Source organism: Anabrus simplex, chromosome 4, assembly GCF_040414725.1.
Source record: "Anabrus simplex isolate iqAnaSimp1 chromosome 4, ASM4041472v1, whole genome shotgun sequence".
NCBI lineage: Eukaryota > Metazoa > Arthropoda > Insecta > Orthoptera > Tettigoniidae > Anabrus > Anabrus simplex.
In genome coordinates this window covers 196,989,307-197,016,705 of record NC_090268.1, presented here as the reverse complement: position 1 = coordinate 197,016,705, position 27,399 = coordinate 196,989,307, and the positions used below count along the sequence as shown (strand labels likewise).

The 27,399-nt window shown below is 39.5% G+C and overlaps 1 protein-coding gene across 1 annotated transcript in view; it reads right to left on the bottom strand.

Annotated features, from left to right (window-relative positions):
• LOC136871754 (chitin synthase chs-2) overlaps positions 1-27,399 on the bottom strand; it is a 286,502-nt gene that overhangs the window by 248,136 nt on the left and 10,967 nt on the right. The window contains exon 2 of the mRNA XM_067145304.2: positions 24,505-24,599. Coding sequence (XP_067001405.2) covers positions 24,505-24,593 — 89 coding nt within the window. The 5' untranslated portion in view covers positions 24,594-24,599. The remainder of the gene's footprint in view (positions 1-24,504; positions 24,600-27,399) is intronic.

The following is a 27,399-nucleotide window of genomic DNA, read 5'->3' as shown; positions in this document are numbered from 1 at the left end:
ACGGAGGCATTTCCAGCAGACAGACGACTTTACGAGGGGTATGGTGATCGGGCTGAGAAGGGCAGGTTGGTCGCTTCGTCAAATCGCAGCCGATACCCATAGGGATGTGTCCACGGTGCAGCGCCTGTGGCGAAGATGGTTGGCGCAGGGACATGTGGCACGTGCGAGGGGTCCAGGCGCAGCCCGAGTGACGTCAGCACGCGAGGATCGGCGCATCCGCCGCCAAGCGGTGGCAGCCCCGCACGCCACGTCAACCGCCATTCTTCAGATGTGCAAGACACCCTGGCTGTTCCAATATCGACCAGAACAATTTCCCGTCGATTGGTTGAAGGAGGCCTGCACTCCCGGCGTCCGCTCAGAAGACTACCATTGACTCCACAGCATAGACGTGCACGCCTGGCATGGTGCCGGGTTAGAGCGACTTGGATGAGGGAATGGCGGAACGTCGTGTTCTCCGATGAGTCACGCTTCTGTTCTGTCGGTGATAGTCACCGCAGACGAGTGTGGCGTCGGCGTGGAGAAAGGTCAAATCCGGCAGTAACTGTGGAGCGCCCTACCGCTAGACAACGCGGCATCATGGTTTGGGGCGCTATTGCGTATGATTCTACGTCACCTCTAGTGCGTATTCAAGGCACGTTAAATGCCCACCGCTACGTGCAGCATGTGCTGCGGCCGGTGGCACTCCCGTACCTTCAGGGGCTGCCCAATGCTCTGTTTCAGCAGGATAATGGCCGCCCACACACTGCTCGCATCTCCCAACAGGCTCTACGAGGTGTACAGATGCTTCCGTGGCCAGCGTACTCTCCGGATCTCTCACCAATCGAACACGTGTGGGATCTCATTGGACGCCGTTTGCAAACTCTGCCCCAGCCTCGTACGGACGACCAACTGTGGCAAATGGTTGACAGAGAATGGAGAACCATCCCTCAGGACACCATCCGCACTCTTATTGACTCTGTACCTCGACGTATTTCTGCGTACATCGCCGCTCGCGGTGGTCCTACATCCTACTGAGTCGATGCCGTGCGCATTGTGTAACCTGCATATCGGTTTGAAATAAACATCAATTATTCTTCCGTGCCGACTCTGTTTTCCCCCAACTTTCATCCCTTTCGAATCACTCCTCCTTGGTGTTGCATTTGCTCTGTCAGTCAGTGTATATCAGGACGGAGGAGGAGTTCGATACCCAAAACCTTGTTTTGTTGCTCTGGTGAAACATCTGCAGGAGTTCGTTTAAGCTGCTGTGCAGTATTGTCGAAGTCCTTCAAACGTACGAGCGTAATACGAGGACTTATGACGTCTTCCCTTTCAGAATACCGGGCGAGTTGGCCGTGCGGTTAGGAGCGCGCAGCTGTGAGCTTGCTTTCGGGAAATAGTGGGTTCGAACCCCACTGTCGGCAGCCCTGAAGATGGTTTTCTATGTTTTCCCATTTTCACACCAGGAAAATGCTGGGGCTGTACCTTAATTCAGGCCACGGCGGCTTCCTACCCATTCCTAGGCCTTTCCTATCCCATCGTCGCCATAAGACCTATCTGTGTCGGTGCGACGTAAAACAAATAGCAAAAACCACCTTTCAGAATGTGTTTTGTTACAGTTTGAAGTCAAAGAACATCAGCAAACTGTTAGTGATATTATCCTAACGAAGTTCGTAAGACCTCTATTATTTGATATTGCGTTGGCAAGAACATAAAAATTACGGTGCCACTCCAAGCCTTCCTCCAGGAAAATCTTTAAATTGTGCATGAAGAGGCCAACTGCGACTTCATACAGGTAATATGACCGATATTTAATATTACTGATGTAATTTACGAGCTTCAGTGACCATATGACCATACTCCATAGTGTTTTGTAGGCTGTCGTCATTAGAATAAGTTTATAACATTGTGCGTCTATGTCTGTCATCTAGCGGAGAAATTTTGTCGCAGCGTAGTCGCAAAAAGGCTCGCATAGAGCAGGCAGTATAGGAGGATCGAGACGGCGGTGGATAGTACAAACTTAGTTATACTCCCTGGCACGTAAGCATATATATTGGTGTTCTGTGATTTACACTAAGGGTACAACCTTACGCATTTCCCCAGTTAATACTGAAGGTAGTGATTTATTATTTTCTAACTATTGGGTTCGATTCAGCATCGCTAACCATACAATTTAGGGATCCTACTTGCCGATAAGACGTCTTACAGTTACTATTAATCTGGCCCTAAACAGTAATGGTTTATTTCGCGACTTGCGAGAATTATGTATTGCCACTGCCGGACCGTATTGTTAAAATCACTAGTGTTAAGGGTCCCATACACGCGCAGACTTAGTCGGAGGTAAGTCTGCACAAACCAGTCTCTTCAGACATGTCGCTGTGTGTATGGCCGATAAGTCTGCCGACATAAAGTCTGCAGGCAAGTCTCTGACATTCTAGCGCTGCTTGAATTCAGCCGGAGACTTTGCGACTAAAGCGCCATCTCAGAGTTGCGGCAGAAATGTAAATATGGTAACCTACAAATATGAAAACTGAAATTTATTTTTTGCGCGTCCTTTTCGTGCAGAGCGCTAAATTGTGTCCAAATAACAACTCACCTTCTATACCGACTATCTAATTAATTTCGATCGTATACATTTTTCAACCATCCGAAGCCCATAATCTTCAACAGAAAACAGCTGAGCGTGACGTATTCAACTTCCTCGGTAAATAGTCATTTAGTCTGAGCGTGTGTGGACAACTGCATACTTCCGACTTACCTCCCGGAGGGAAGTCTGTGCAGGTAAGTATTCCAGACGTCTGCGCGTGTATGGGGCCCTTCCCATTTGCGGGTATAAATAAAGCATACTTTACAGGTTGGCATGTCCGAATAATTCATTTAATAATGTAGTTGGTGTGAAATGACGAACGCAGCATTTAATGAATTACGGCCTTATTTCGTCCAATACAGAATTCGATCAGAATATCTAAGAAGCAAGAAAAATCTGCAAGAATTCCTCCGAAAAGGAAAGCAATTTTGTCTCCTCTATAAAGATCAGTTCAGTTGAAATGGAACGAAATTTCGTTATCAACCTAACTTAACCTTGTCTTGTCACGACTTTGGTACGATTTGCAGATTTAGTCTTTGTCTATTCTTATTGACATACGACATCTGTACATGTAATGCATTTTCTTGTGTGTCTGTTATTACAGCGTGGTTTCACTTCAGTCCGACAAGTGATAGCAAATTTCAAGAAGGGAGCTGAATTATTTACCCAAGGCAAACACCGAAGAATGCGGTTATAGTAATGCATATACCAAAATAAAGGCAGAAATATATAACATTAAATTAACCGAGGTTGAGGGAGAGTGTGCATTTCCCAAATTCCTCATTAAGCTTTACAACCAACTCAATTATAAATATATTGAATGAACATGTACCGGTATTTATCATTTACTTGGATAAGGGAACCTCCATTATTGGTACACACATTGAGGTTAGTTTGTTGATGGTTATGTCTCGTGATCTCAATATGTAACTAGTCAAGTAGGCAGCAGTGATGAGCCATTAGAAAAATGGGGCGGCGATATTTGCCTTTTAGTGTATAGCTTTACCTGACGAGTAGACTACTGTACGCCACTTATTCTGTGGACTAAGACAAGAACACACGAACTGTTTTATTTTGTGGGTGTAAGAAAAAATGAAATGGCGTATGGCTTTTATTGCCGGGAGTATCCGAGGACATGTTCGGCTCGCCAAGTGCAGGTCTTTTGATTTGACGCCCGTAGGCGACCTGCGAGTCGTGATGAGGATGAATTATGTTGAAGACGACACATACACCCAGCCCCCGTGCTAGCGAAATTAACCAATGCTGGTTAAAATTCGCGACGCTGCCGGGAATCGAACCCGGGACCCCTGTGACTAAAGGCTAGCACGCTAACCATTTAGCCATGGAGCCGGGCTGTGCGTATAAGAAATACAACTATTTGTATCTTTCACCTCAGCAGGTTCAAGGTGTGTACGAAATGTATGTTTTTTTACGTGAAAAAGTGTTTCTTTTCGGTCCGGCGTGGACTAGCGTTGAAACGCCCGCCAAAAAACGCGACGCTACAGTAGAATCTTGATATCCCGAATCATCTCGGGAGCCAAGACCATCTACAATACTCAGACCAAGACCGACTACAAAATTTCAGACCTTAATGCTACTATCGATTGGCGGGAAGATGGTGGAATTCGTGGTGGTCGTAAGGGATGTGTGGTTCCCATATGGTTATGTTTGTTTACATTGTGTTTAGAGGATAGGAAGTACTATTTCATCCGCGCTATTAATTATACAGTATGTACGTAGTCATTAACGAGTAATTCATATTGTGTACCGGGCGAGTTGGCCATGCCTGTTAGAGGCGCGCGGCTGTGAGCTTGCATCCTAGAGATAGTGGGTTCGAATCTCACTGTCGGCAGCCCTAAAGATGGTTTCCCATTAATTAACGCCACGGCCGCTTCCTTCCAACTCCTAGGCTTTTCCTATCCCATCGTCGCCATAAGACCCATCTGCGTCGGTGCGACGTAAAGCCACTCGCAAAAACAAGCATATTGTGTACCGGTACGCATAATGTTATAGAGGCGTAAATAATTGTGCATAACAGAGTCTATTGTTGTGCTATAACGGCTGTAGCATTTGCCAAAATGGCTCGTTCATGCTGCGTACTAGGTTGTAGATTAAATGATATGGTACTGTTGCAGATACCGTACTTCAGTTCTTAAATTCCCTGAAAATACAGCTCTAAGTGAGAAATATGTAAGGAAAATTAAGTCACCTGGAAAAGTAAGTCAAAGGCTAAACCGTTCAACGTATTGAACCAAGATTTGTGGTTAGGAAGCTTCTCTTTCCAACAGAAAGTGGTAGTATTTTAGGGAGACGAGTTGAATTTTGATAAGATTTGATCTACTTTTGATGACCTTAGAAAAACTTCTGGTTCCACTAAATGTGGATGATAGCGCTCTTTTTTTAATAATGTACACGATGATGGCAGATTTGACCATATCTTTTCAAGGAACGGCTGCTTCGAAGTTTCTAGTACCTCGAATGTGAAGGTGTTTTATAAGAAAATAGATGTGTGCCAACCGCGACCTTCTGTATAACAGCTGGGATAAGCTGTACAATTTAGCGAGTCAGTTTACAATTATGAACATCTTACCAACTCCAACAGGATTTATATCCTAGTGAATATTTTTGATGATGCCTTTATTTCTGATAGTGATATGGGTATAGTAAGATGTAGGAAAATAACATTTGCTTTGGAATGATATTGAAGTTATTAGTTTCAGTTTAGAGCACAGTATCCACCAGAGCTTCTGATATGGACTTCTACAATTTCTCACACATATTCAGGAGTCTATCAGTTCATACAATGAACTAACATTATGGGTCTGTCTCATCATGTATATTTTTGACAGAATAGGTTCGTACGAATACTATTACAACTTGCTTTAAAATTTGACCAGGAACTCCTTGTATCCCACAGTTATCGAGAGAAAGTTGGTCTAGCTATTAGCATTTGTCATAACATAACAGCATATTATACGATTTTACATAATTAGTGTTCTGTTATTTCTGAGGCTACTACCGGTATCCAATTTCTGAATGTAATACCTAAATAGTGGATTAACAGAGGTGTGTCCAGTCTATATGCTCACATTAACTTACTTTGAATTTCCTACCGTAGCAAATCTGTCTTAATATTTCTGTAACTGCTCAGTTAGGATCGCATTGATGGATTCCGTCAAATCTACCGCCATCGTGACCTTAATAAAAGGAACGATATCATCCTTTATTACCATGTTAAGTGGAACCAGCTGGTTGTTAGATAAAATGTATGTGTTGCATGTCATATTTACTTACATGTTTGGTTATGTCAGTGTTGTGTTATTCGTATTTTAAACGAGGCTAAGGTAATGCATTAACCTAACTATAATACATTCGTTCATAATCCTCGTCTTGTTTATTAAGCATCATTCCAATTATTGTCTACAAAGTACATGGTTTTGACATTAATCTTAGTGTTCTTGGAGGAAATAAACCTAATATGCGAAGCTTTCGCATTGAAATGAAGTTATTTAGATGACACCCTAACCTTGAACAGTAGGCAGCTGATCCCCCTTTGACGCCCAACATGTTGGTTTTGATATTGCGTTCTGAGATATTGTAGTCGGTCTTGCTCAGACCTTAATGCAAAATAAAAATGGCCGCCGTATCGGTTTGACGTGTACAGTTCTGTACTGTATTATCACAGCATTTTGTTTAAGATCTGTAAGTGCTGTCCTCCCCAGAATGGTCTACAAATTTAATCAAAGCACGTTTTCTAGAACGAAAATAATGAAATATTGAAAACTTTCTGGAAGTAATACGAAAATTTAACACGCTTTTATAACTAAATATCAAACTTCAACGTGCATAACCTAGAATCCAAGTGCGATGTTTTTGCGCTAATTATGTTAACAGATATTCATCATCAACTGTAAATCAGAACGTTTACTTATAAATAACAGTATGATACACGAAGGAATATAATTAATTAAAATGTACTTGCTTTAATGGACACTCTTACCTCTAAATGTTGCACATACTGTATTATTAAACTGTTTACATTATTTTGATAAACACACAGAGAATGCTACGTGGGCCTAATTATCAAATTAAAAACAAGTAATTACATACCAAAGGGGCGTACCTGATAGATGACTGAAGGAGCTGTTAGTTGCTGAGTTTCAGCTGCTTACGCGGTCTCACTTTATCACAAAGTTCATGACCACAGACGCTGCCATTTCTCTTCCTCGCAAGCTTTTTAGCTAATTCTAGTAAGGTGTTTTTCTCATTTATCGCTTTGGTGTAATTGTTAATGAAAATATTGCTTAACACTTTCACACACTTTTTAACAATCACTTTCAGAGGCACAGCACATCTGCACAGTTTATCCAGGTGACTGATATTCAGTTCGCAAATCTGAATCACTAATGTTGTAACTGCATCTTGCTGATTATTTAATTTTATAAATACAGGGTCATATGCACAGCTTATCAAAATTTGACACAGTGCACAGACATTTGAACACAAGGTAATCAAGAAAGGCGAGGGACATTTCAGCCCCCTCGACTTAGTTGTGAGAAGTATGAAAAAGGTACCTATCACATACCACCTGCATTTCATCATTGGACTGTAACATTACCTAACACTCATCACAGTTTCCATGTTTATTTAATTTCTCAATGACTATCTTGCTAGTGTAACTTGCAGTACATATAAAGAATTATCTGCGTTTCAGGGTAGATTGGAACATGCGATATTTCATTTGTTGCAGGTTCCAGATATTCTAGATTATCAGGTACACTACCTTTACTACATTTTTGAACTGTCATAGTGAAATCACTGAAGTTCAGTTCTCCATATTTAGCAGACTTGAGGTTCAACACACTTAACACTTTCAGTTTCCTTTCAGATTCCAGAACCTGTTTCACAGACATATTATAGCTACAACCACTTAATCGTCTGTAGGCACCATACCTTGATTTAATTTAGCAGTCAAAATGTAGCCTCAGTTATATGTATCACACAGATATTTGCATAATTCGACCAGTGAACTAAGTGTGTGGGTCATAGCAATGTATGTGTCATTACTCAGCTTTCCTTATATACCGTTTATGTGGTATGCCTACTGTATATGTTTGATGCAAATTAATATGTTATAGTGTTTCATGTTTTGAAAGTAATCTGTGAAAAATACGTAGGACGCATTTTACAGTTAATAATGACATAAGGGCATTACTTCAGAAATTGGTTCGTCAGTAACGAAATCAATATATCAAACGTTTGTGCATAGTTGCGCTAAGTGTTATTTCGGCAATAAACCACGAAAATAACTGCATATCAAACTCTGTAGCAATTATCAGTTATAACCTTAAAAATAATATATCAACTGTTCAGTGTACATGCTGCGAAATATATAGCTGTGAACATATTGAACCTCTGGAGGCTTGTCATATCATTCTTATAAATACGCATGTCATACACATGTATTTCTTACATAACTACTTAATTTATATGTTAACATGCTCAGCTTAATCGCGAATCATGCTAGTAACTTCATCTGGAGAGGCTTAGTTCTCTTTTTCGAGATGAATTCCTGGTGATTATCAAGACTAACTTTGTGTTATCACCAGCACTTGATCATACAGAGCTAATACTAGAGGAGTCCAGTATGGAATAACCATGACTGGAAGGAACATTTGATTTAGTAGACTGGCGTTGACATGGGCATATTTTTACTATGATGTTACAAGATAAATATAATGGAAGATTTGGAAAAATGCGCCCTACTCCTCAAATACTTAATATTTTTCACTTTTCAATTCACTATAACAGTATCCTCCACCACAATAACACGCAGTACCTACACATGGCCAGGCATGGCAGATGCCGCCCACCATCATCGGAGGGTCTGCTTCACAAGGGCTGCACTCGGCTAGAAATAGCCATACGAAATTTTAAAAAAATCACTAACAGTTAACACCAGATATGTTGCGCGTATGAAACTACCGAAAAAAGACCAGAAATTGTTAACACACTTCCGTTTTAAGCCGACAAAAACCGCGCCTACTTTGCCTTTATATCGACAGCAGCGTTGTTGGCGGTGAAGAACATGTACATCGTGTCTGTTAACATGTGAACATGTGATTTAGAGAGAGTCGTCACACTATTCATTTCTATTCCTCGTGGCTAAATATTATTGCGAGTTATCGAAATTTCGTGATATGGACAATTCTCGGTTTAGACCATGTATAACCGAATCATATGTATCTACGAGTTGACAAAATAGTAATTCGCCATATAAAATGCACGCGAAGTATTTTATTATTTTAATTACAGCCCTTATTATAGTGACTCGTTATTGACACATTACATACAGTAGAGGACCATTAAAAATACCTCCGTTATCACCTTGAGAAAAATACATTGGTTTATTCTTTATTGTTGTGAAAACACTATTATTCACATTTGACTCTGTATGTAGGATCGAAGAATACCCACTGCATTTAACGCTTATACAGAAAGGGCTCATGTAGCTCCAACTGAATGCACCAGTGGCAGATGTAAAAATACCGAAGTCGACCGGGAAGATTTAGCCAGCTGTAGCCTGTAGTACGTTGAGGAATAACGACACACAAGCTTTAAATTCTGTATTGCAGAGTTACTGTTGTACAGCAATCGAAATTCAGAATATTTTCAGCTTTTGGGAAGGAAACGTTTGCTTCGAGAAATCGGGAAATTCGTATAATTGAACTTTTCGTGACAGATAAATAGATACACGGGAAGAACAGAAATGACGGCCAAGAAATTGAAATTACTTCGAGATACTGAGAATTCTAATAATGGTGGTTCGAGATATTTTGCATCGATGATATCTCCGTATCTATTGACCTTATCGCCATTGTAATTGCAAAGAAGAACTCTTACACTACAATTTGACACACAAACAAAAAACTAAATGTGTGACGTCAGTAGTCAAAACAGTATGGCCGTCAAATAAGCAAACCGTCAGTCCGATTTCGAAAAACAAAGTGTCGTTTTAAAGCCTACATAATACACTACAGAGTGACTTAGAAATAATTTCACGTTGGACGTCTCATTGAAAAGAAAAGTGAAATTTTCGACAAATGTTTATAACGTCTAATTTAAACCATCAAAAAGCAAGTAAAACGTCTAATTACTCCACCATGGATAAGACGATTGAATTCCAAGCAAACTGAGGCAGAAAACAGTCCTGCAGGACCAAAATCGAATGTGCAGCGATCGAGAAAATATCATCAGCGCAAGAAGAAAGAGATTTCACAAGAATAAATAATTTTATTTTTAATTTTTTATTATTATTTGTATTTTTATTTTTTTATTTTCTATTTCTTTTACCACATTCGTCCCTGATCCGTCTGATGACCTTTCTGTTACTTTGCAACGCACATACGGTGTAACAAGAAACATCTTAATTTGAGCAAGACCAAATTCGAGACGGCGGTAATTGGAGCCAAGACCAACTACAATACCTCAGACCAGGAAGAATATAAAAGAATAGTGTGACGACTTCCTCTGAATCACATGTTAACAGACACGGTGTACGCGTTCTTCGCTACCAGCAGCGCTGCTGTCGGTGAATGTCCATGTACGCGCTCTTTTTGTCGGCTTAATGTGGAAGTGTGTAAACAGTTTGTGGTCTTTTTCGGTAGTTTTATACGTTATCCAGTTTTATACGTGCAAAATATCTGGCGTTAACTTTTCGTGAACTGAAAATTGAAAAAGATTAAGCAGGGTTGCAAGTCGGGTTACGATGAACATTCGAATGAAAAACGGCATTTTTTCACCCCCAAAAGATCCCACTCTATTCTCAATGTGGTCGACGCCTATTCCACGTCAAAATCTGCCTTTAAGTGATAGTACCCTTAACATCATTTTTCAGTCAGATTAGAGCCATGGCAAAAGCTGTTGTCAAAGAGAATGCCAAAATCGTAAGTACAGCTCAGGAAAAAAAATACAGCTAGCTTACCTTTGATCAGCCACTATTTTCAAGTTGGGAAGATGAAGAAATATTTCCTTTTACCAGTTCAAAAATGAATGTTATTCATCACCTTTGTGGGTACCTTTAAACATGCAAGGAAAGTGACAGATTTTACAACATGTATTGGTTCTCTGCAAAACAATACAGAGGAGTCCGGCTCCATGGCTAAATGGTTAGCGTGCTGACCTTTGGTCACAGGGGTCCCGGGTTCGATTCTTGGCAGGATCGGGAATTTTAACCATAATTGGTTAATTTCGCTGGCACGGGGGCTGGGTGTATGTGTCATCTTCATCATTTCATCCTCATCACGACGCACAGGTCGCCTCGTCAAATCAAAATACCTGCATCTGGCGAGCCAAGTTGTCCTCGAACACTCTCAGCACAAAAAGCCATACGTCATTTTATTTAATACAGAGGAGTTGCAGGTATTTCGATTTGACGAGGAATTAATTATCATTTTTGTTTTCTCATGTAGAGGAAGTTGTGAGAAATTTTAATGCACAAGAAGCATTAAGGGGAGAAATATTTCAAGACTGCCGGGATAGTTTACCTCCAATTACTGTTCCTCATGGACTTGGGTGCTGTACTGAACATGCTCAGGAATTGGTATCGAAATTAATTTTCCATTACATACGATACCGAAGTAAGGAATGAAATGCAGGCCCGTACATACCCGGAAAATAATGTCCAGTTAACTGACTGATGGGGTGAAGTGCTGGTAAGATTCATTAAACTGAGCATGTTAATATATAATTTAAGTTGTTATATAGGAATTAAATGTATATGACATTCCGGTACGTAACAATCATGTGGCTGCCTTCAGAGCTATAATATGTTTATATTACGTAGCATGTACACTACCAGTTGAACATAGGTTTTTAAGGTTATAATTGATAATTGCAACTGAGTTTGATTTCGGAGTGAATTAATGAAAGATCACTTAGCTCTATAGACACATACACGTTTGAGATATTCGTTAAGATACTGACGAGCCAATTTCAGAAGTAATGTCATTACATTATTACTAAATGTAAAATATTTCTTACGTATTTTTCACATATTATTTTCAAAACAACGAACACTATATCTTAATTTGAACGAAAACACTGTCGCCCATAAACACAGTCATTGGTCAGTAAACAGAATGCACAGTCCTGAAACATCACAATAATGAACACACTATTTTAAATCATTTATTTAAACGATAAATTCCGAATTAAGTCACATCAGATCTCATTTAGAATCACATGTTCGGAAACAGCTGATCACCTCCTATCTACACCAGCGCCGCGTAGTGTAGGAACGTATCAACCCGCAAAAGTCGTTACACTGTGCATTTCTATTCGTCCTGCTCAGACCTTAAAGGCTCGCTCCTACCTAGTGGAATCGAATCGAACCGAACAGCCGAAATTTCCACTCGACCGCTCACATCTGGCGGAACAGAATCGAACAGCATTCAACGGGAAACTTCAGGCTTGCAATGGACGGTCTGATAGAAGGTGTGAGGAGACAGAAAATTACGAGAGATCGGAGTAGTTTATGGGTGCATGAAATTAACAAGAGCGCCAAAAGGAGAGTATTCAATTTTATTTGAATGTTTATTGCGCGATGAAGCTAAGTCTCGACGCTAGTAGTGTTTAAGAACCTTGGACGGTAGGCCTACTTCAGAGTTCCTGTACTGCAATTTCAACAACTATTTCAGATAGTAGAATTTAACAGAAACGTTCAATTTTACAGGAGGAAATGCTACCTCAGATGCAATGGGAGTCCGTGATCATTTTTAAAACTACTTTAATGCAGTAGATTGCGTCCCGTGGCAACTTTTTTTCTTTTTACAATTTGCTTTACGTCGCACCTACACAGATAGGTAAGATGGCAAAGGGCTAGGACCGTCACCTTTAATCAAGGTACAGCCCCAGCATTTGTCTGGTGTGAAAATGGGGTAACGACGGAAAACCATCTTCAGGGCTGCCGATAGTGGGTTTCGAACCCCCCACTATCTCCCGAATGAAAACTCACACCTACGCGACCCTAACCCCATGGCCAACTGTCTGCAACATTAATTAAAGACCGTGAGGTGCATTTATTGTCAACAGCAGAGCAATTTCGTATACAGTAGCCTACTATTTGTTAGGAACACACATGTGATAGTTTGAAACCTAGGGAATGCTATTTACGAAATCGTTCACTGTAAATATAATAAACATTTAAATGATACATCCCATGTGAGATGTGATGTCAATTATCGTACTGATATACAGTATGTGGACTCCAACATAACATGATTTTGTGATGAAGTCAACAAAAATTATGAAATAAATTGTATATAGACTACAGTAACGTACCACAAAATTGAATATTCTAATAAGTTTGGTTTTTCATGGCCTAGCTTATTTCCTCCCAGGCATTATGTTTTACGTTCTTGCAGTAATGCTCGTGGGTCTTATAGTAGAGGGAATTATATTTTTGAAGTAAAATAATTTTTTCCGTGTCTAGTAATAATAAGTTAAATAAACTATCACAAAACAGAGCGTTCCCGACCGTATCCAACAAAAAGCTGACTTTCCAGCTGAAGCTGATACACATTTGCCGCCAAATGGTAGCCCGACAGATCTCGACCCGACCGTCTACAAAGTTGCACGAATCTTGATAATTCTGTTCGATTCCGCTCCGCTAGTCGAAAAATATTCTTGGCAGAGAATCCTGTTCCGTTCGGTTCGATTCGATTCGTGGCGATCGCCATCTCTATCTCCCATTTAAACACATGTTAAAAACAAATTCTGTTCGGTTCGATTCGATACCATTCCACTAGGTGGGAGCGGGCCTTAACCGACCTATCGAAACTGCCCATCTGCCCATAATGGCGACAACTGGAGTGCTAGCGCGTATTTGTTTTGATTTGTATAAGTCGTGTTGTTACCAAATATTTACGGAAATTTGAATATTATTAATCGTAAATTATATTTATTTATAGTATTTAAAAGGCTATGTAGCCTTTTTTCGGTGCCGCAAGGCGCTGTTTGTTCGAACAAATAAGCTCTTTATGAACAATGCCTATGGTGTTTATGTTATTATTTGTTCTCGTATTCTTAACTTATATTTATCTTATATTTTCAATTACCTCCGCATTATAATTGTAGTTTAATGAGCTGTGTGCCTAGATGTAAGTCCAATTATAGGTGTAGTGTACAACTTCCATGTTCAGATTTCGGGAAGATCTAGTGAAAATGAAAAAATTGGTTAAGTGTGTTCATAGGGAAAATTTCGAACAAGTTATAGGCCAAATAGTGTTGTGTGCATTAATCATTTTGATTGTCTGACTCGTTGGCTGAACAGTCAGCGTAGTACCTTTCGGTTCAGAGGGTCTCGGGTTCGATTTCCGGCCGGGTCGGGGATTTCAACCTTCATTGGTTAATTCCAGTGGCCCGGGGGCGGGGTATTTGTGCTGTCTCCAACATCCCTGCAACTCACACACCACACATAACACTATCCTCCACCACAACAACACGCAGTTACCTACACATGGCAGATGCCGCCCACCCTCATCGGAGGGTCTGCCTCACAAGGGCTGCATCCGGCTAGAAATAGCCACATGATAATATTATTATTTCTAGGTTAAAACTAATTATGCCTATCCTAGCATTTTCACCTATCAGCCAACGTACGTTACTACAGAGAAAAGTAAATCAGTCCCGGAGAGATCCGCAAAGTCGTGATCATGAATTATGATTGAGAGACGAAAATAATTTTAAACGGTGGTGCAAGAATGATGTAATTAATAATTTGCAGTGTTTTACAACGGAGGTGCGTTAACTAAAGCTAAATCCATTTTTCGTGAGTGAAGATGAGGATTGCGTTTTTTTAAATTTTATAAATCACAAGTGTATGATGTGCCATCAATTCTGGTGAGTTTTAACGTGACTGGTGCTTTAGATGTTGAAGGATATCATACAGTATATTATATAATGTCGCGATGACAGGAAAAGAAACATCGGCGTTGTTTCTGATCCAACAATATAGTTTGAGAATAACAGTTCACAGGTAAAGAAGTTGATTCTAAAAAGAAGAGACACTACGAACCCTGTTTTAAGTACTTTGAAGAAAAGTATCACATACCCGCCAGTTGCTGGGAAGTGACTGGGTTACTCTTCGGTGCGGGAGTAACTGTCACAAAATTTTCAGTGAATTTCTTCCTTCGTTTTGGTATTCCTGTTTCATATCTCAAATATATTTGTTTATATGTTTTACGAGATTCATTGGCAATTGTAAATCATCATTTGTACGGTACGGTATGTGTAAAGAAAAATAAAGTTTTCCTGATCAGGGATAGCTGCAGGCCTACAGCAGGGGAAATTCAAAATTTAAAAAAGTATAAATATAAGCTCATTCTCTGCTAAGCTAAATAGTGCGAAAATTATTATCTGTTTGATGCTTTTACCGTACGGTACCCCTTGTTCTAGGGCAGCTATGCATTGTGGATTCTCTTTCTCTCTACAATTCAGGTGGATTTTTAAGTTTTACACAATTTTGTTCCAGAAAAGTATTTGTTTGCATGTTTTACGTAATGGTCTGTAGTTAATGGTGATGTTGCATTGTATTTCATGTAAGGTTAATAAGTCACGCGGCTATCAGCTTGGATTCTGGATATAGTGGCTTTGAATCCCACTGTCGGTAGCCCTGAAGATGGTTTTCCGTGGTTTCCCATTTTCACACCAGGCAAATGCTGGGGCTGTACCTTAATTAAAGCCACGGCCGCTTCCTTTTCACTCCTAGCCCTTTCCTGTCTCATCGTCGCTTTAGGACGGTGCGACGTAAAGCAGATTGTAAAAGAAAAGGTAGTAAATAATGTTATTTGTTGAAATCTATTTATCTAATTTGCTGGCCGAAGTTTCACATGGGGCATATTTTTATAGTGTGTATCTCTTTCAACCTGCGTTGATAAAGTAGTTCTCCCTTCGTTATTTTTCCACTGTAATTACAATTAGACTTAAATAGATTTACTCGATAACGTTAGCGATACTTTTGCAATATAATTATTCATATTTTGAGTTAGTGACTTGCATTTCACGACGATCGACTTGTGATGTTTTCTTTAGGTGACTAGGAATAAACATGCACAATCTTTCCCTCATCCTCTCATGTCGCCCACCGAGGGCCGCCATGTATTTTTTTGTTTTGTTTTTCTGGGTTACGGTGTGGTGCAATCGAGGACCGTTTTTTCAAAACTCGCTCATTGCAAAAATGGGGTGAATTGAGTTATATACGGGACGTGAATGTTAGGTCACTTGGCTTTCATGTCCTTAAACTGGTTTTAGCAAAAGTTGTTTATTGTCATCATAACAAGCCGCTAAATATGGGTCGTTTTCCCAAAACTCGCTCATTACTACGATATGTGGTATACCAAAACTCGCTCATTACAGCAAACGTCGCTAGACTGCTGGATATTTTGCTGACATGTAAGGAAACTACGGACGCAGTTATTCATCACATATTGAAATATAAGTGTAGGCAAAGCCACTATAGTCACAATAAGTGTACACGATAGTATTTGCCTCCGGACCTTAATATCAATAAAATGCTCATTCAGTTCTGCAAAGAAAGAGATTTAGAAGGGAAATCAAAATGTTCAATCTCAAAGTACAAGAAAATTTTCTATACGAAATTCAATTTAGGTTTTGGGAATCCACACTCAGATACATGTTCGACGTGTAAAGAACTTTTATTGATAATTAAAGATACGAAAAATGACGTTGTAAGGAACAAGGCTCGAATTGATTATAAATTACACAAAGCACGAGCTAATACATTTTTTGCCATACTTAAAGAAAAGGATGATAGTCATGTTGATGTTATATTTGACACGCAACAAAATCAACCCATTCCTAAAATATCTATAGAGGAAGCATTTTACTGAGAAAAGCATGGCTATATAATCTTTGTGTCATGACAAATGAAAAACGACTGGACAAAAATAAAGGTTTCTTTTATACGTGGTTGGAGACAGAAGGGGGCTCATGGAGCGAATGAAATAGCTTCGGATGTAAAAGACTATCTTGAGCACTTAGAAAATAATCTTCGCAAGGAAGGGGCTAGATATTAAAAAAAAAAACTCAGACTATTTTCAGACTCTTGTGTGTCCCAAAATAAGAATAGTATGTTATTAGGATCTGTGGCATGTTTCCTCGAAAAGTCTAAAGTTTTCACATCAGTTGAACATTATTTTCCCATTCGAGGTCATAGCTTTTTGCCGCCAGATTGTGTGTTCGGGAACGTAGAGAAAAAATACAGACAGAAAGAAGAGATTGTATCGCCTATGAAGTATCATAGCCTACTCAGTGGTCACGGACAAGTGAGAATGCTGCAAAAAGATTGGAACATCTATGATCTGAAGGCAAAATCAAGAAAGATTTTGAAAGGGAAACTACCTTTCAACATCACAAAAACCCGCATCATTCAATACGGGAAACATGAAAACTTCAAGGTACAAGTCGCTGTTCGATACACATACAGTGGTGAATCAACCATTGTAGGAATACTCAATAAAGGAAAGATTTCCTTCAAAGAAATGTACTTGGCTTAAAAAATGGAAATAGTAAATCACGTTAGTAAGGAAAAGAGCCAAGATATGGCAAAATTAATGAAATTCATACAAATACCTGGGGAAGCTACGTAGTTCTATGAAGCGGTTCTTAAGGGAAAACATGTCCGACTCGTTGGCTGAACGGTCAGCGTACTGGCCTTCGGTTCAGGGGGTCCCGGGTTCGATTCCCGGCCGGGTCGGGGATTTTAACCTTAATTGGTTAATTCTAGTGGCACGGGGGCTGGGTGTGTGTGTTGTCTTCATCATCATTTCATCCTCATCACGACGCGCAGGTCGCCAACAGGCGTCAAATGAAAAGACCTGCACCTGGTGAGCCGAACCCGTCCTGGGATATCCCAGCACTAAAAGCCATACGACATTTCATTTCATTTCAGGGAAATCATACCAAGAACAAGCTGAATGTAAGTGATGTGATGGAGGATACAGAAGTTGGGGAAACTGATTGAGAAGTAAAGAGGTCTAGTCAATAAAGACAGAGATTCATTAATTTTATGTCTGTTAAATTTTGAAACACTGGTATCGTATATACTATTGCCACTACCATTCTTCATTTATAGTATTGTGTGTCCGTGTGTAAATTCTGACATTTTATGTTTTTAAATTTGTTTTATATCTGCCGTGGAGGAAATTTTTACTCAATAGGATTATGCAATGAGCGAGTTTTGAAGAAAAAAAACGAACATTTTTCCCTACCTTTTTTGTAAAAACTATTCAAATTTGTGCTTTTGGCTATACTTATATCAAATTGTAACTAACAAATAAACTGTTTAAGGTGTACGTTGTCAAATTATCCTTTTTACTCTATTGTCTAACCAGTTTTTTGTCTCCTGAAAAATTATGATTTTTCAAGGAGCGAGTTTTGAAAAAACGGTCCTCAATTGTAGTCGGTCTTGGATAAAACGTTCTTAACTCTTAAAAATATTTTGACACATTTTTTCTTTATTTCTCTACTTTGTTGAATTTCACTTTGTGAAAATTCTGACCATTTGACTTCATACTCAAGAAGAGTATCAGTATCGACAGCTGTAAGTGTTACGGCGCGTTCGGGACTCAGTAGATCTCCCGCCTTCCAGCCGTGTGTAGATGGTATATGAAACAGAAGGACAGAAGGGGAACCTCCGATAGTCCATCAATATTTCCCAAATATCCTGGAGCAATAATTCTTTGTCACGCCGCAATGGATGTGCAGAGAACAGGTTGCACATTTGTACAAAGTGAGAATTATGCAATTGTGCTAATGCTATCATCACCGTCATGTGCTACGTCAATTCATCATCTTCGTCTGTCTCGTTGTTGCAATAGCGAATAATTGCTTCGTTATGACCCCTACTCCTGTACGTACATGATGCTAGAATCTAGTGGAAGTTTCGTTGAAGAACAAAATGAACGCACTGATTAAGCAGTATGTACAAATTGGGAACATGCATCATTTTCAAAAATATTTTTTTTGAAAAGTACACCAATGAAATAGTACGTAAACGTATTACATTGTGGTATGTTGCCCTGTTTTCTACCATTAAAAAAATATTTAATAGTGCCTTTCCGCAAGGCGAGTGAAACGGCATCTGACGTAAGCGGCGCGCTGTGACGTCACGATCCAGTACCGCATGGAGCTCTACCAGCCGTTGTGCATCAGCCGTTGCTAAAAGCCGATTGTTTATTATTCATGATCGCGAATAACTTCAAAATGACAGAAGAAAGGTTCAAAACAGCACAATCAGACAATCTATCATGTGTAGATGTCATCATTCTTGAAAAATAGTGACTTTTGTGGCCGCAGAATTTCGCGGATAAAAAACAAGTTTGTAAGTGGCATCTTTTATATACGTGCAATGTACTGTAACCCATAGTATTAGGATAACAACGAACCTGGATAGATATATCATCACTTTCAACATTTCCTTCTAGACTGATTCCCCTATTAAAGAATAACATTACATTTTCGGGCTTTCAGCATTAGTAAAGTAAGAAATCGGATTTCAGCACTAACATAAACCTATAGGTAGCATTATAGTACTAGTCCGCTTCTGTGGTGTAGTGGTTAATGTGTGCCACTCCCGGAGGCCCGGTTTCGATTCCCGGCTCTGCCATGAAAGTTGAAAACAAATAGTACGAGGGCTGGAACGGGGTCTACTCAGCCTCGGGAGGTCAACTGAGTAGAAGGGTTTCGAATCCCACCTCAGCCATCCTCGAAGTGGTTTTTCGTATTTTCCTACTTCTCCTCCAGGCACCTAAGGCCACGGCCGTTTCCTTCCCTCTTCCTTGTCTATCCCTTCCGATCCTCCCATCCTCCAAAGGCCCCTGTTGAGCATAACAGGTGAGGCCTCCTGGGAGAGGTAATGGCCCTCCTCACCAGTTGCATCACCATACTCAAAGTCTCACGTTCCAGGACACTGCCCTGGAAGTGGTAGAGGTGAAATCCCTCGCTGAGTCCGAGAGAAAACCAACCCTGAAGGATAAACTGATTAAGAAAGAAAGAAAGAAGGAAAGAAAGAAAGAAAGATCATAGTACTATAGGGCTATAATCTATCATTCCCAAAAAAATATATATTTATGGTTGGGACAACTGGCCTACCCACTTCCGGGGCCCATGAAAGAGAATTAAATATCCTTGTGGAGGGAAAAAGTTAAACATGATAAAGGTAAATATGACTTCATCTAGTTTTCACAAGTCGGGCTGAGTGGTTCAGACTGTTGAGGTGCTGGCCTTCTGGCCCCAACTTGGCAGGTTCGATCCTGGTTCAGTCCGGTGGTAGTTGAAGGTGCTCAAATACGTCAGCCTCGTGTCGGTAGATTTACTGGCACGTAAAATAACTCCTGCAGGACTAAATTCCTGCACATCGGCGTCTCCGAAAATCGTAGAAGTAGTTAGCGGGGCGTGAAGCCAGTAACATTAATTACATTTGGCTTTTAACAAGCTGAGCATATCAGGAAAGAAAAGTGTCCTGGTGACATTTTAGTCGCTCAATACAGGAATGTCTTTGGGTGCTGTGACTTTAATTTTGTTGTTGTTGTTGTTGTTGTTGTTTGCTTTACGTCACACCGTCACATATAGGTCTTATGGTGACGATGGGACAGGAAAGGCCTAGAAATGGGAACAAAGCGGCCGTGGCCTTAGGTACAGCCTCAGCATTTGCCTGGTGTGAAAATGGGAAACCACGGAAAACCATCTTCAGGGCTGCCGGCAGTGGGGTTCAAAACCCACTATCTCCCGGATGCGAGCTCACAGCTGCGCGTTCCTAACCGCACGGCCAGCTCGCGCGGTATGTTTACCCTTCGGTTTATTGACTTGGCTTGTATGACCTAAAACTTAGGCTAAGTTGGATTATATTTTAAACACCTACATCACTATTTTCACCTGTATGCAATTATGTTATTTATTTCATTAATATTATGATAATTATTATAATTGAGCATTGTTAACTTATAAGACTCCAACAGACAAGCATTGGTTTTGTGTAGAGTTATACATTTGTTAAATTCACGTCGTTTCCTTTTATGATGTACACGCCTATTCTTTGTTACATTATAGGGTATTTAGATACAGCCTTAAATTTCTTTACCAATTAAGCTCTTCAATAATAGAAGAATAAGCCCATGCCAAGATATATTGGTAGAATTAGAGCTGTCAAAATGGTTCATAACCCCTTTGATTTATTATCTTGACATGGATCACCCAAAACATAGGTTAGGTTTGGAGAATACTTTAATAATCAGCATTATTTAATGCACCGTTTATTACTTTCATATTCCAAGATGTAATTGAAGCATTTAAATAAAGCATCATACACTAAAATTTAAAGTTTTACCACTAGAACAGCTGACATGGAAAAGTGATTTGAAAATTCAAACAAATTCATCTTACGTTAAAATCTTCAAAAAAATAAACTGTAGACTTTTCCGATATATCACCAGCATTTCTCCAGCTCGCCAAAATCCATTTCTCCCTAGTTTTAGCGTCTTTGGAACGTTTATAAACAATTTGTTTGGGATGGTATGCGATGTGCTATTGCACATCGGAACTCTACACCATTTATAAGTTTTCTGCCTCACTGTCTGCGCAGGATTCATTTTAAGTCTAAAATATACCACTCAGATTATTATCCAATGTATAGACCTCGAATTTAACCATACTAGACACTAACGTAAAGTAGAAATACGCGAAGTGTATCCTGCTTCTCACAGCACACTACGTGTTATTTCGTCTGCTAATTCAGTCAACCTGTACGATGACGTCAGGCCAATGAGATCGCGTACTTGCGTGACGTGACATTTTCGTAGATTTTTATCATGTTTGGAGTTATTATTTGTACATTCTGATCACATTTTTGAATTCTGCATGCAATTTTGTATCAGATTATCATATTTTTAATTAAAACCCCGGATCATGCATGTTCCCTATTGTATCTTATCAGTCTCATAGTCCGTATCTGGGTGGTTCATCACGAGGAAAGTACTCTACCATCTTGGTTAATGCTTTTAGAATTAAGAGCACTTGAAATGATAACTTATCTTGTGAATTGCAGAAGACTACTTAAATGTTTGACGTTTCGCGAATTTCCTAATCCTGCGTCTATGCGATTGTGAAATGTATACCAAAAACTTTGAAATAGTTGCTGATCCTGTTTCAAAATGTACAGTGAGTCTCTCTCATCGGTTGGCCGGCAGGCGCGCCCAGCTTATCTGCCTACCGTTGACTCATCACTCCCCGCTCCACGGCATAGCAACAATGGATGTGCAGCTCACTTTATCCGTGCATGACATGTGATAACAATTACAAATAAGAAAATAAGAATGAAGAAAATTAGTAATTAATAATTACGAAAATACGCTCGAACCTTATTATAGGAGATGTTGGAAATGTTCTCCTCCCGCATCCAGACATGTCTGGAGTCGTCTTAGGAGACTCCGATTCACACGCATAAGTTCATCTTCCCTAATGGAGGCTGTTTCTCTCTGGATATGTTCTTTCAGTTCGTCCAAACGTGTGAGGGTTTCTTGCACAAACTTTATTTTTTAACCTGTCCCATAAATAAAAGTCACAAACAGTTAAAGCTGGGGACCGTAACGGCTATAACTCCGTACGGTCTTCAAAAAATGCCTCAACTAAGTCTAATGTGTCGCTAGCTGTCTGCGCGGTGGCAGAATCTTGCTGAAAATATTCATTTCGACAGTCAGTGTCAATCAGTTCGTCAAAAAATGGTTTGAGTATATCATTCGTGTATCTTTGTGGCATTAATTGTACCCTGAAAAAAAGATAGGTCTTATAATTCTGTATCCGTTCACTGCGCATCATACTCTGATCCGTTCATCATGTAGAGGAATTTCGCAAATGCGATGGTATTTTTCTGTACTCCAATATCTGTTATTCTGCATCGAAACATACCCGTGTAAATGGAATCATGCTTCGTCAGAGAAAAAAACATTATGCGTGGATCAATTATTTCATCACGAACGTTTCGCAACGTTCAATTACAAAAACGTACCCGCTTATTATGATCACGTGGATGTAGTTCGTGTACTACAGTTACCTTGTATTGATTAAATTTTAACATTTTCGTAGTCGGCCAAGCTGAGCTCTTCGAAACCCCGACTTCTTGTCCAAGCAAGTCGTCTTAGGGATTTTGTAGGCGTATGCTCTAATATTTCTGCGATTTCATTTACTCTATCCTCGTCAAGTACAAGTTTTTAAACACTTCGCTTCTTATCGAGTAAATAACCAGTTCCTCTCAATTTATGTACAAGTTTCCGCATGGTCTTTCTATGAGGAAGGCGTACACCTGAAAAATGTGTTACAAATCGCCTAACGACTTCCCTGCAAGACTCTGTTTTCACATGATTATCGTACATAAATACCCTTTCCTCTACCGTGTACACATGTGGAGGCATTGTGAGAATTAACCCTGAAGTAACATTTCACTGTTCGAGAACAATTGGAGCGAGAGATCATCACTTAATGCACGTTCTAATCACGGACCTGAACTGTGAAGTGCGGGCATTCCCGTCTGTCGCTGCGCTGTGTAACGGGAAGTGATGACTCAAAGGGAGGCAGATAAGCTGGGCGCGCCTGCCGGACAACCGATGAGAGAAACACAGTGTATTAGGACTCATTTAAGAGAAGATATCCTTTGAAATTCACTACTTTTTCCTGCTGTAAACGAATTAATTTGTAACGAGCAAGTGGCTAAGTGATTAGGGTAACGCAGTTGTCAGCTTGCACTCGGGAGAAGGAGGGTTCGAACCCAACTATCGGCAGCCCTGAAGATGGTTCTCTGTGGTTTCCCATTTCACTCCATGCTGTACCTTAATTAAGGCCACGGTCGTTTCCTTCCCATTCCTAGCCCTTTCCTATACCACTGTCACCAAGAGACCTATCTGTGTCGGTGTGACGTAAAGCAAAGTGTAAAATGAATGACTTTGTTTTGCTTTCTAAATCAAAATTAGTTTAAGTCTATCAAATTTAGTGTAAATCTAAAGACAAATAGTTAAACATTTGTTATAAATTTAATTTATATTATAAATGATCAAATATCATATACATTTAGTATGAATTTGATGTAAATCGACATTCGTATAAATAGAAAGCTACCTATCAGAATTAGTATCAATTCAGTCTGAATATAATTCGTATAAATATTCAAAGTGTTTAAAAAAATTGTATAATTTTCGGTGAACTCAAGAATAATAAAAGTGGTTAAATTATTTACCGAATTTAGTATAAATCATGATTAATGTAACACTTTAATTTAGAAACAAAGATTTTTCAGATTCTCTGTTTTGTTTCAGTGCTCTGGTGTGTTCGGTATCCCATGTTTTGAAAAGTCTGACGGTTTGTTCACGTTGCAAAAAGAAGAGTGAAGCTAGTTCGATTATGTTTTGTTCTTTGAAATGCAATTTCTACGAAATAAAAGGATTAAAAAATTGAAACCTTTGGAAGCACATTGGCAAAGATAACTGCTTAATGGCTTTTACTTTAAAATTGTACCGCTAGAAGGTATTCGTACTATTTTTTTGAATGCCGACGGTGTTGCTATGATGGAGCCCTGCAACCCGTGAGCCCTCAGAGGTCATTCAACATGGGGGTGGTAACTTCTTGGTTAAGAAAGCCACGTGCTATTGGCTAGAGGAGGAGTCGAAAAGAAATTCCTATTGAGAGTGGTTCCTGGCCATCTCACTAGACTAGGCCATCAATGTCCATTTACAGGTACAGATTAATAAACTTAAATCTTGAACATGTATAGCGGATGCAACAGGACAATCAGACTCCCCTGAATTAAGTTGTCTGTTGGTAAGACGTCACGATCAGATGAACTAGTCTAAGATGACATTGTAAATAAGACTTACCTGCCGCCATACAATGGGGTACTCTCGTCATCGTCAGAGAAGTTGTCGTCATTGACTTTTGTTCGCTTCGTGTTGTGCACCCTTGACATGTTACTCTGAAACACAAATACAAGAACTGCAAGTCAAAAAAACGCCACCCTTAACATGTAATGCACCGATAACAAAATGTTAATCGTCCTCCTTCTCTTCCCTATCAACATCATCAAATCATAGAATAGGTAGGAGGAATATTGGAAACTCTTATTTGTTTCCAGTTCAAACGCCTCACTAACTTATAAAAACTATTAACCTGAAATGTAGTGAAGTGTAAAGGTATGTATAAAAAGAAAATTGGCACCAATTAATGAGAGACTCTCAGGCACCCTAGAGCGGGGATGGCGAACACGACTTTGAAGGCACGCCACACAACATATTAATGTATCCAAATGTTTTTAACATGTAATAAATAAGTCTAAAATCTTGCTCATACTTTATTTAAACATTACTCTCTAATAAAGAAGTATGTCACAATTACTACTTTGACCACATTTTTAAAACTATTTTTTATGTTAAAGCAAATACTGTATATTCCTAAAATCTACCTGTTTAAAAAATGTAATTTCCTGTGATGTTAGCAAAAAATCATAAAACATTCAGTCGAATAGATTTATGTGTAATGCAATGTAATACCCAAACGAAGTCAAATGAGGGGGTTTCATGATGATTTTAGAGGAAAATAACCGATGGCAAACTAGATAGTAAAAAGGAATAAACAAGACCTTAACTGACAGGGTAGTCGGAAAAGCTTTGCCATCCCTGCCTTAGAAAATGAAATACTCTGAGATCCCTTGAGAAATCGAAAATTCACTACCCGAGGGAACCGAAATGGGAGGGTTCGAAATAGGAATTCAAAAGCAAGACTAACATAAGTACACAATGTAAGCACTATTTCATCAAGTGGGATATTTTTTTCAAAACTGATAATCTATAGTTTTCTTGGGCTTGAACGAATTAATATTTAACATTGAACCTCGAGAAGTATTTTAGGGAAATTTATGTTATGTTAACGACGTAAGTAGACATATTGCAAATCGAAGAGTAGCAATGTACAGTATGACATAAATTATCAAACAAATAATGAGGCACGTCCAGGCACCCTAGAAACTGAAAGCTCGAAAAATAAATAGTAAGGAGAAGCACAATGCCCTGGAGTTCTCTGAGCCTACACCAATAAAGGCACTTTGTTCATTTCGGTTATCGAACTAAACACTTACTAGATTGGTAGCGTCTACTTCCCACTCCTGCAGCACATTCATGACTTGTTTGGATATGGTATTTTATTGATTTTCTTTTTTAAAAGAGTAACGTTGCATTATTTATGCAAAGCGACCCCACTTTTCCCTTTGCGAAAATCAAGTGATCATAAATATGTCTCTCGGACATGGTCATTCATCAACGCCTAGTAAGTTCAGATGACAACCACCCGTAAGACATAGCCTGCACGGTTGCTAGGTAACACTGTCTGACCATCCATCCATACTTTGCATCACAGCCTGTACGGTTGCTATGTAACATTGACTGGATAACCATCCATACTTTGCATCACAGCCTGCACGGTTGTTAGGATTACACTTCTGCAACACTAATTTCCGTAACGCAAATTTTCAGATGGCCCCTCAGCCATAAGACGTATTTATGTCAAAAAATATTTGTATCTTTAAACAAGTTGCTGAATTAATGTTTACATATAATTTTCTCTATGTCCAGCCGTTCAATATTCTGTATTTGTTTTAACTACAGAACAGCCTTCATATGGTTCTTTTGATAATTTTCATGCACACGTGCTTTACTGAATTCCGCTACATATTTACTGTTGGAGCAGGTATGCGGCGTGATGTCATGAATGCCAGTCCTCGGGCTGCGCTTCTCCGAAGTTCGTATCCCGTCCATAGCAACCTTGCCTGTTACTTAGTAACACGGAAAATATCTTAACCATTTCGTTTCCCATTTTTGTAAAAAGACGTGGCAGCCGCTTAAGATAAATATCTGTCGTGTATTGTAATTTGTAATAATAAAGACGTTGCAGTGTTCATATCGTTTTATTTATTCATTTAAATTTTCATTTGATCAATTTTTAGCAATTGTCAAATTTTTTTTGTACAATGGTGAATGATGTGAGAAATAGGAGATGTGTGATTTACATTGTACATAGGTCATTTTTACAGATGTTCAATCTAATCAGGTTTTCATCAAGGTAGTCCCTTCATTACCAGAAGCCAGTGATAAACTGAATTGTTATCTCTGCAACTCGTGCAATTTTAAATTTGACGTGTCTACAATAAAAAAAAAAAATGAAATGTCGTATGGCTTTTAGTGGCGGGATATCCCAGGACGGGTTCCGCTCGCCAGGTGCAGGTCTTTCTATTTGACTCCCGTAGGCGACCTGCGCGTCGTTATGAGGATGAAATGACGATGAAGACAACACACACACCCAGCCCCAGTGCCATTGGAATTAACTAACTAAGGTTAAAATCCCCGACCAGGCCGGGAATCGAACCCGGGACCCTCTGAACTGAAGGCCAGTACGCTGACCGTTCAGCCAACTAGACTAAAGTGTTTTTACAAAAGGGCAGGACTGTAGGTTCAGGTCTGCATTGCTCCCGTAGCTGCTTCATTATTGCATTGGGCTTGTTTAGTCGGTAATTGAATCAAGTGTCCTCCTATATACATTTCTTATAAGATTGTATACGCTTAATATTAATATATTTGGACATTTATGTGAAGTATGCGCACATTTGTCAGTTTACAGTCACAAAATCATCAATTTTTTTTTTTCTATAGTCAAATTTTTCTCTTATTTTCTGATAGGTCTCGTAAAGACTAATCAAATTTCACCTCTCTCTCTCGTTTCTGAGC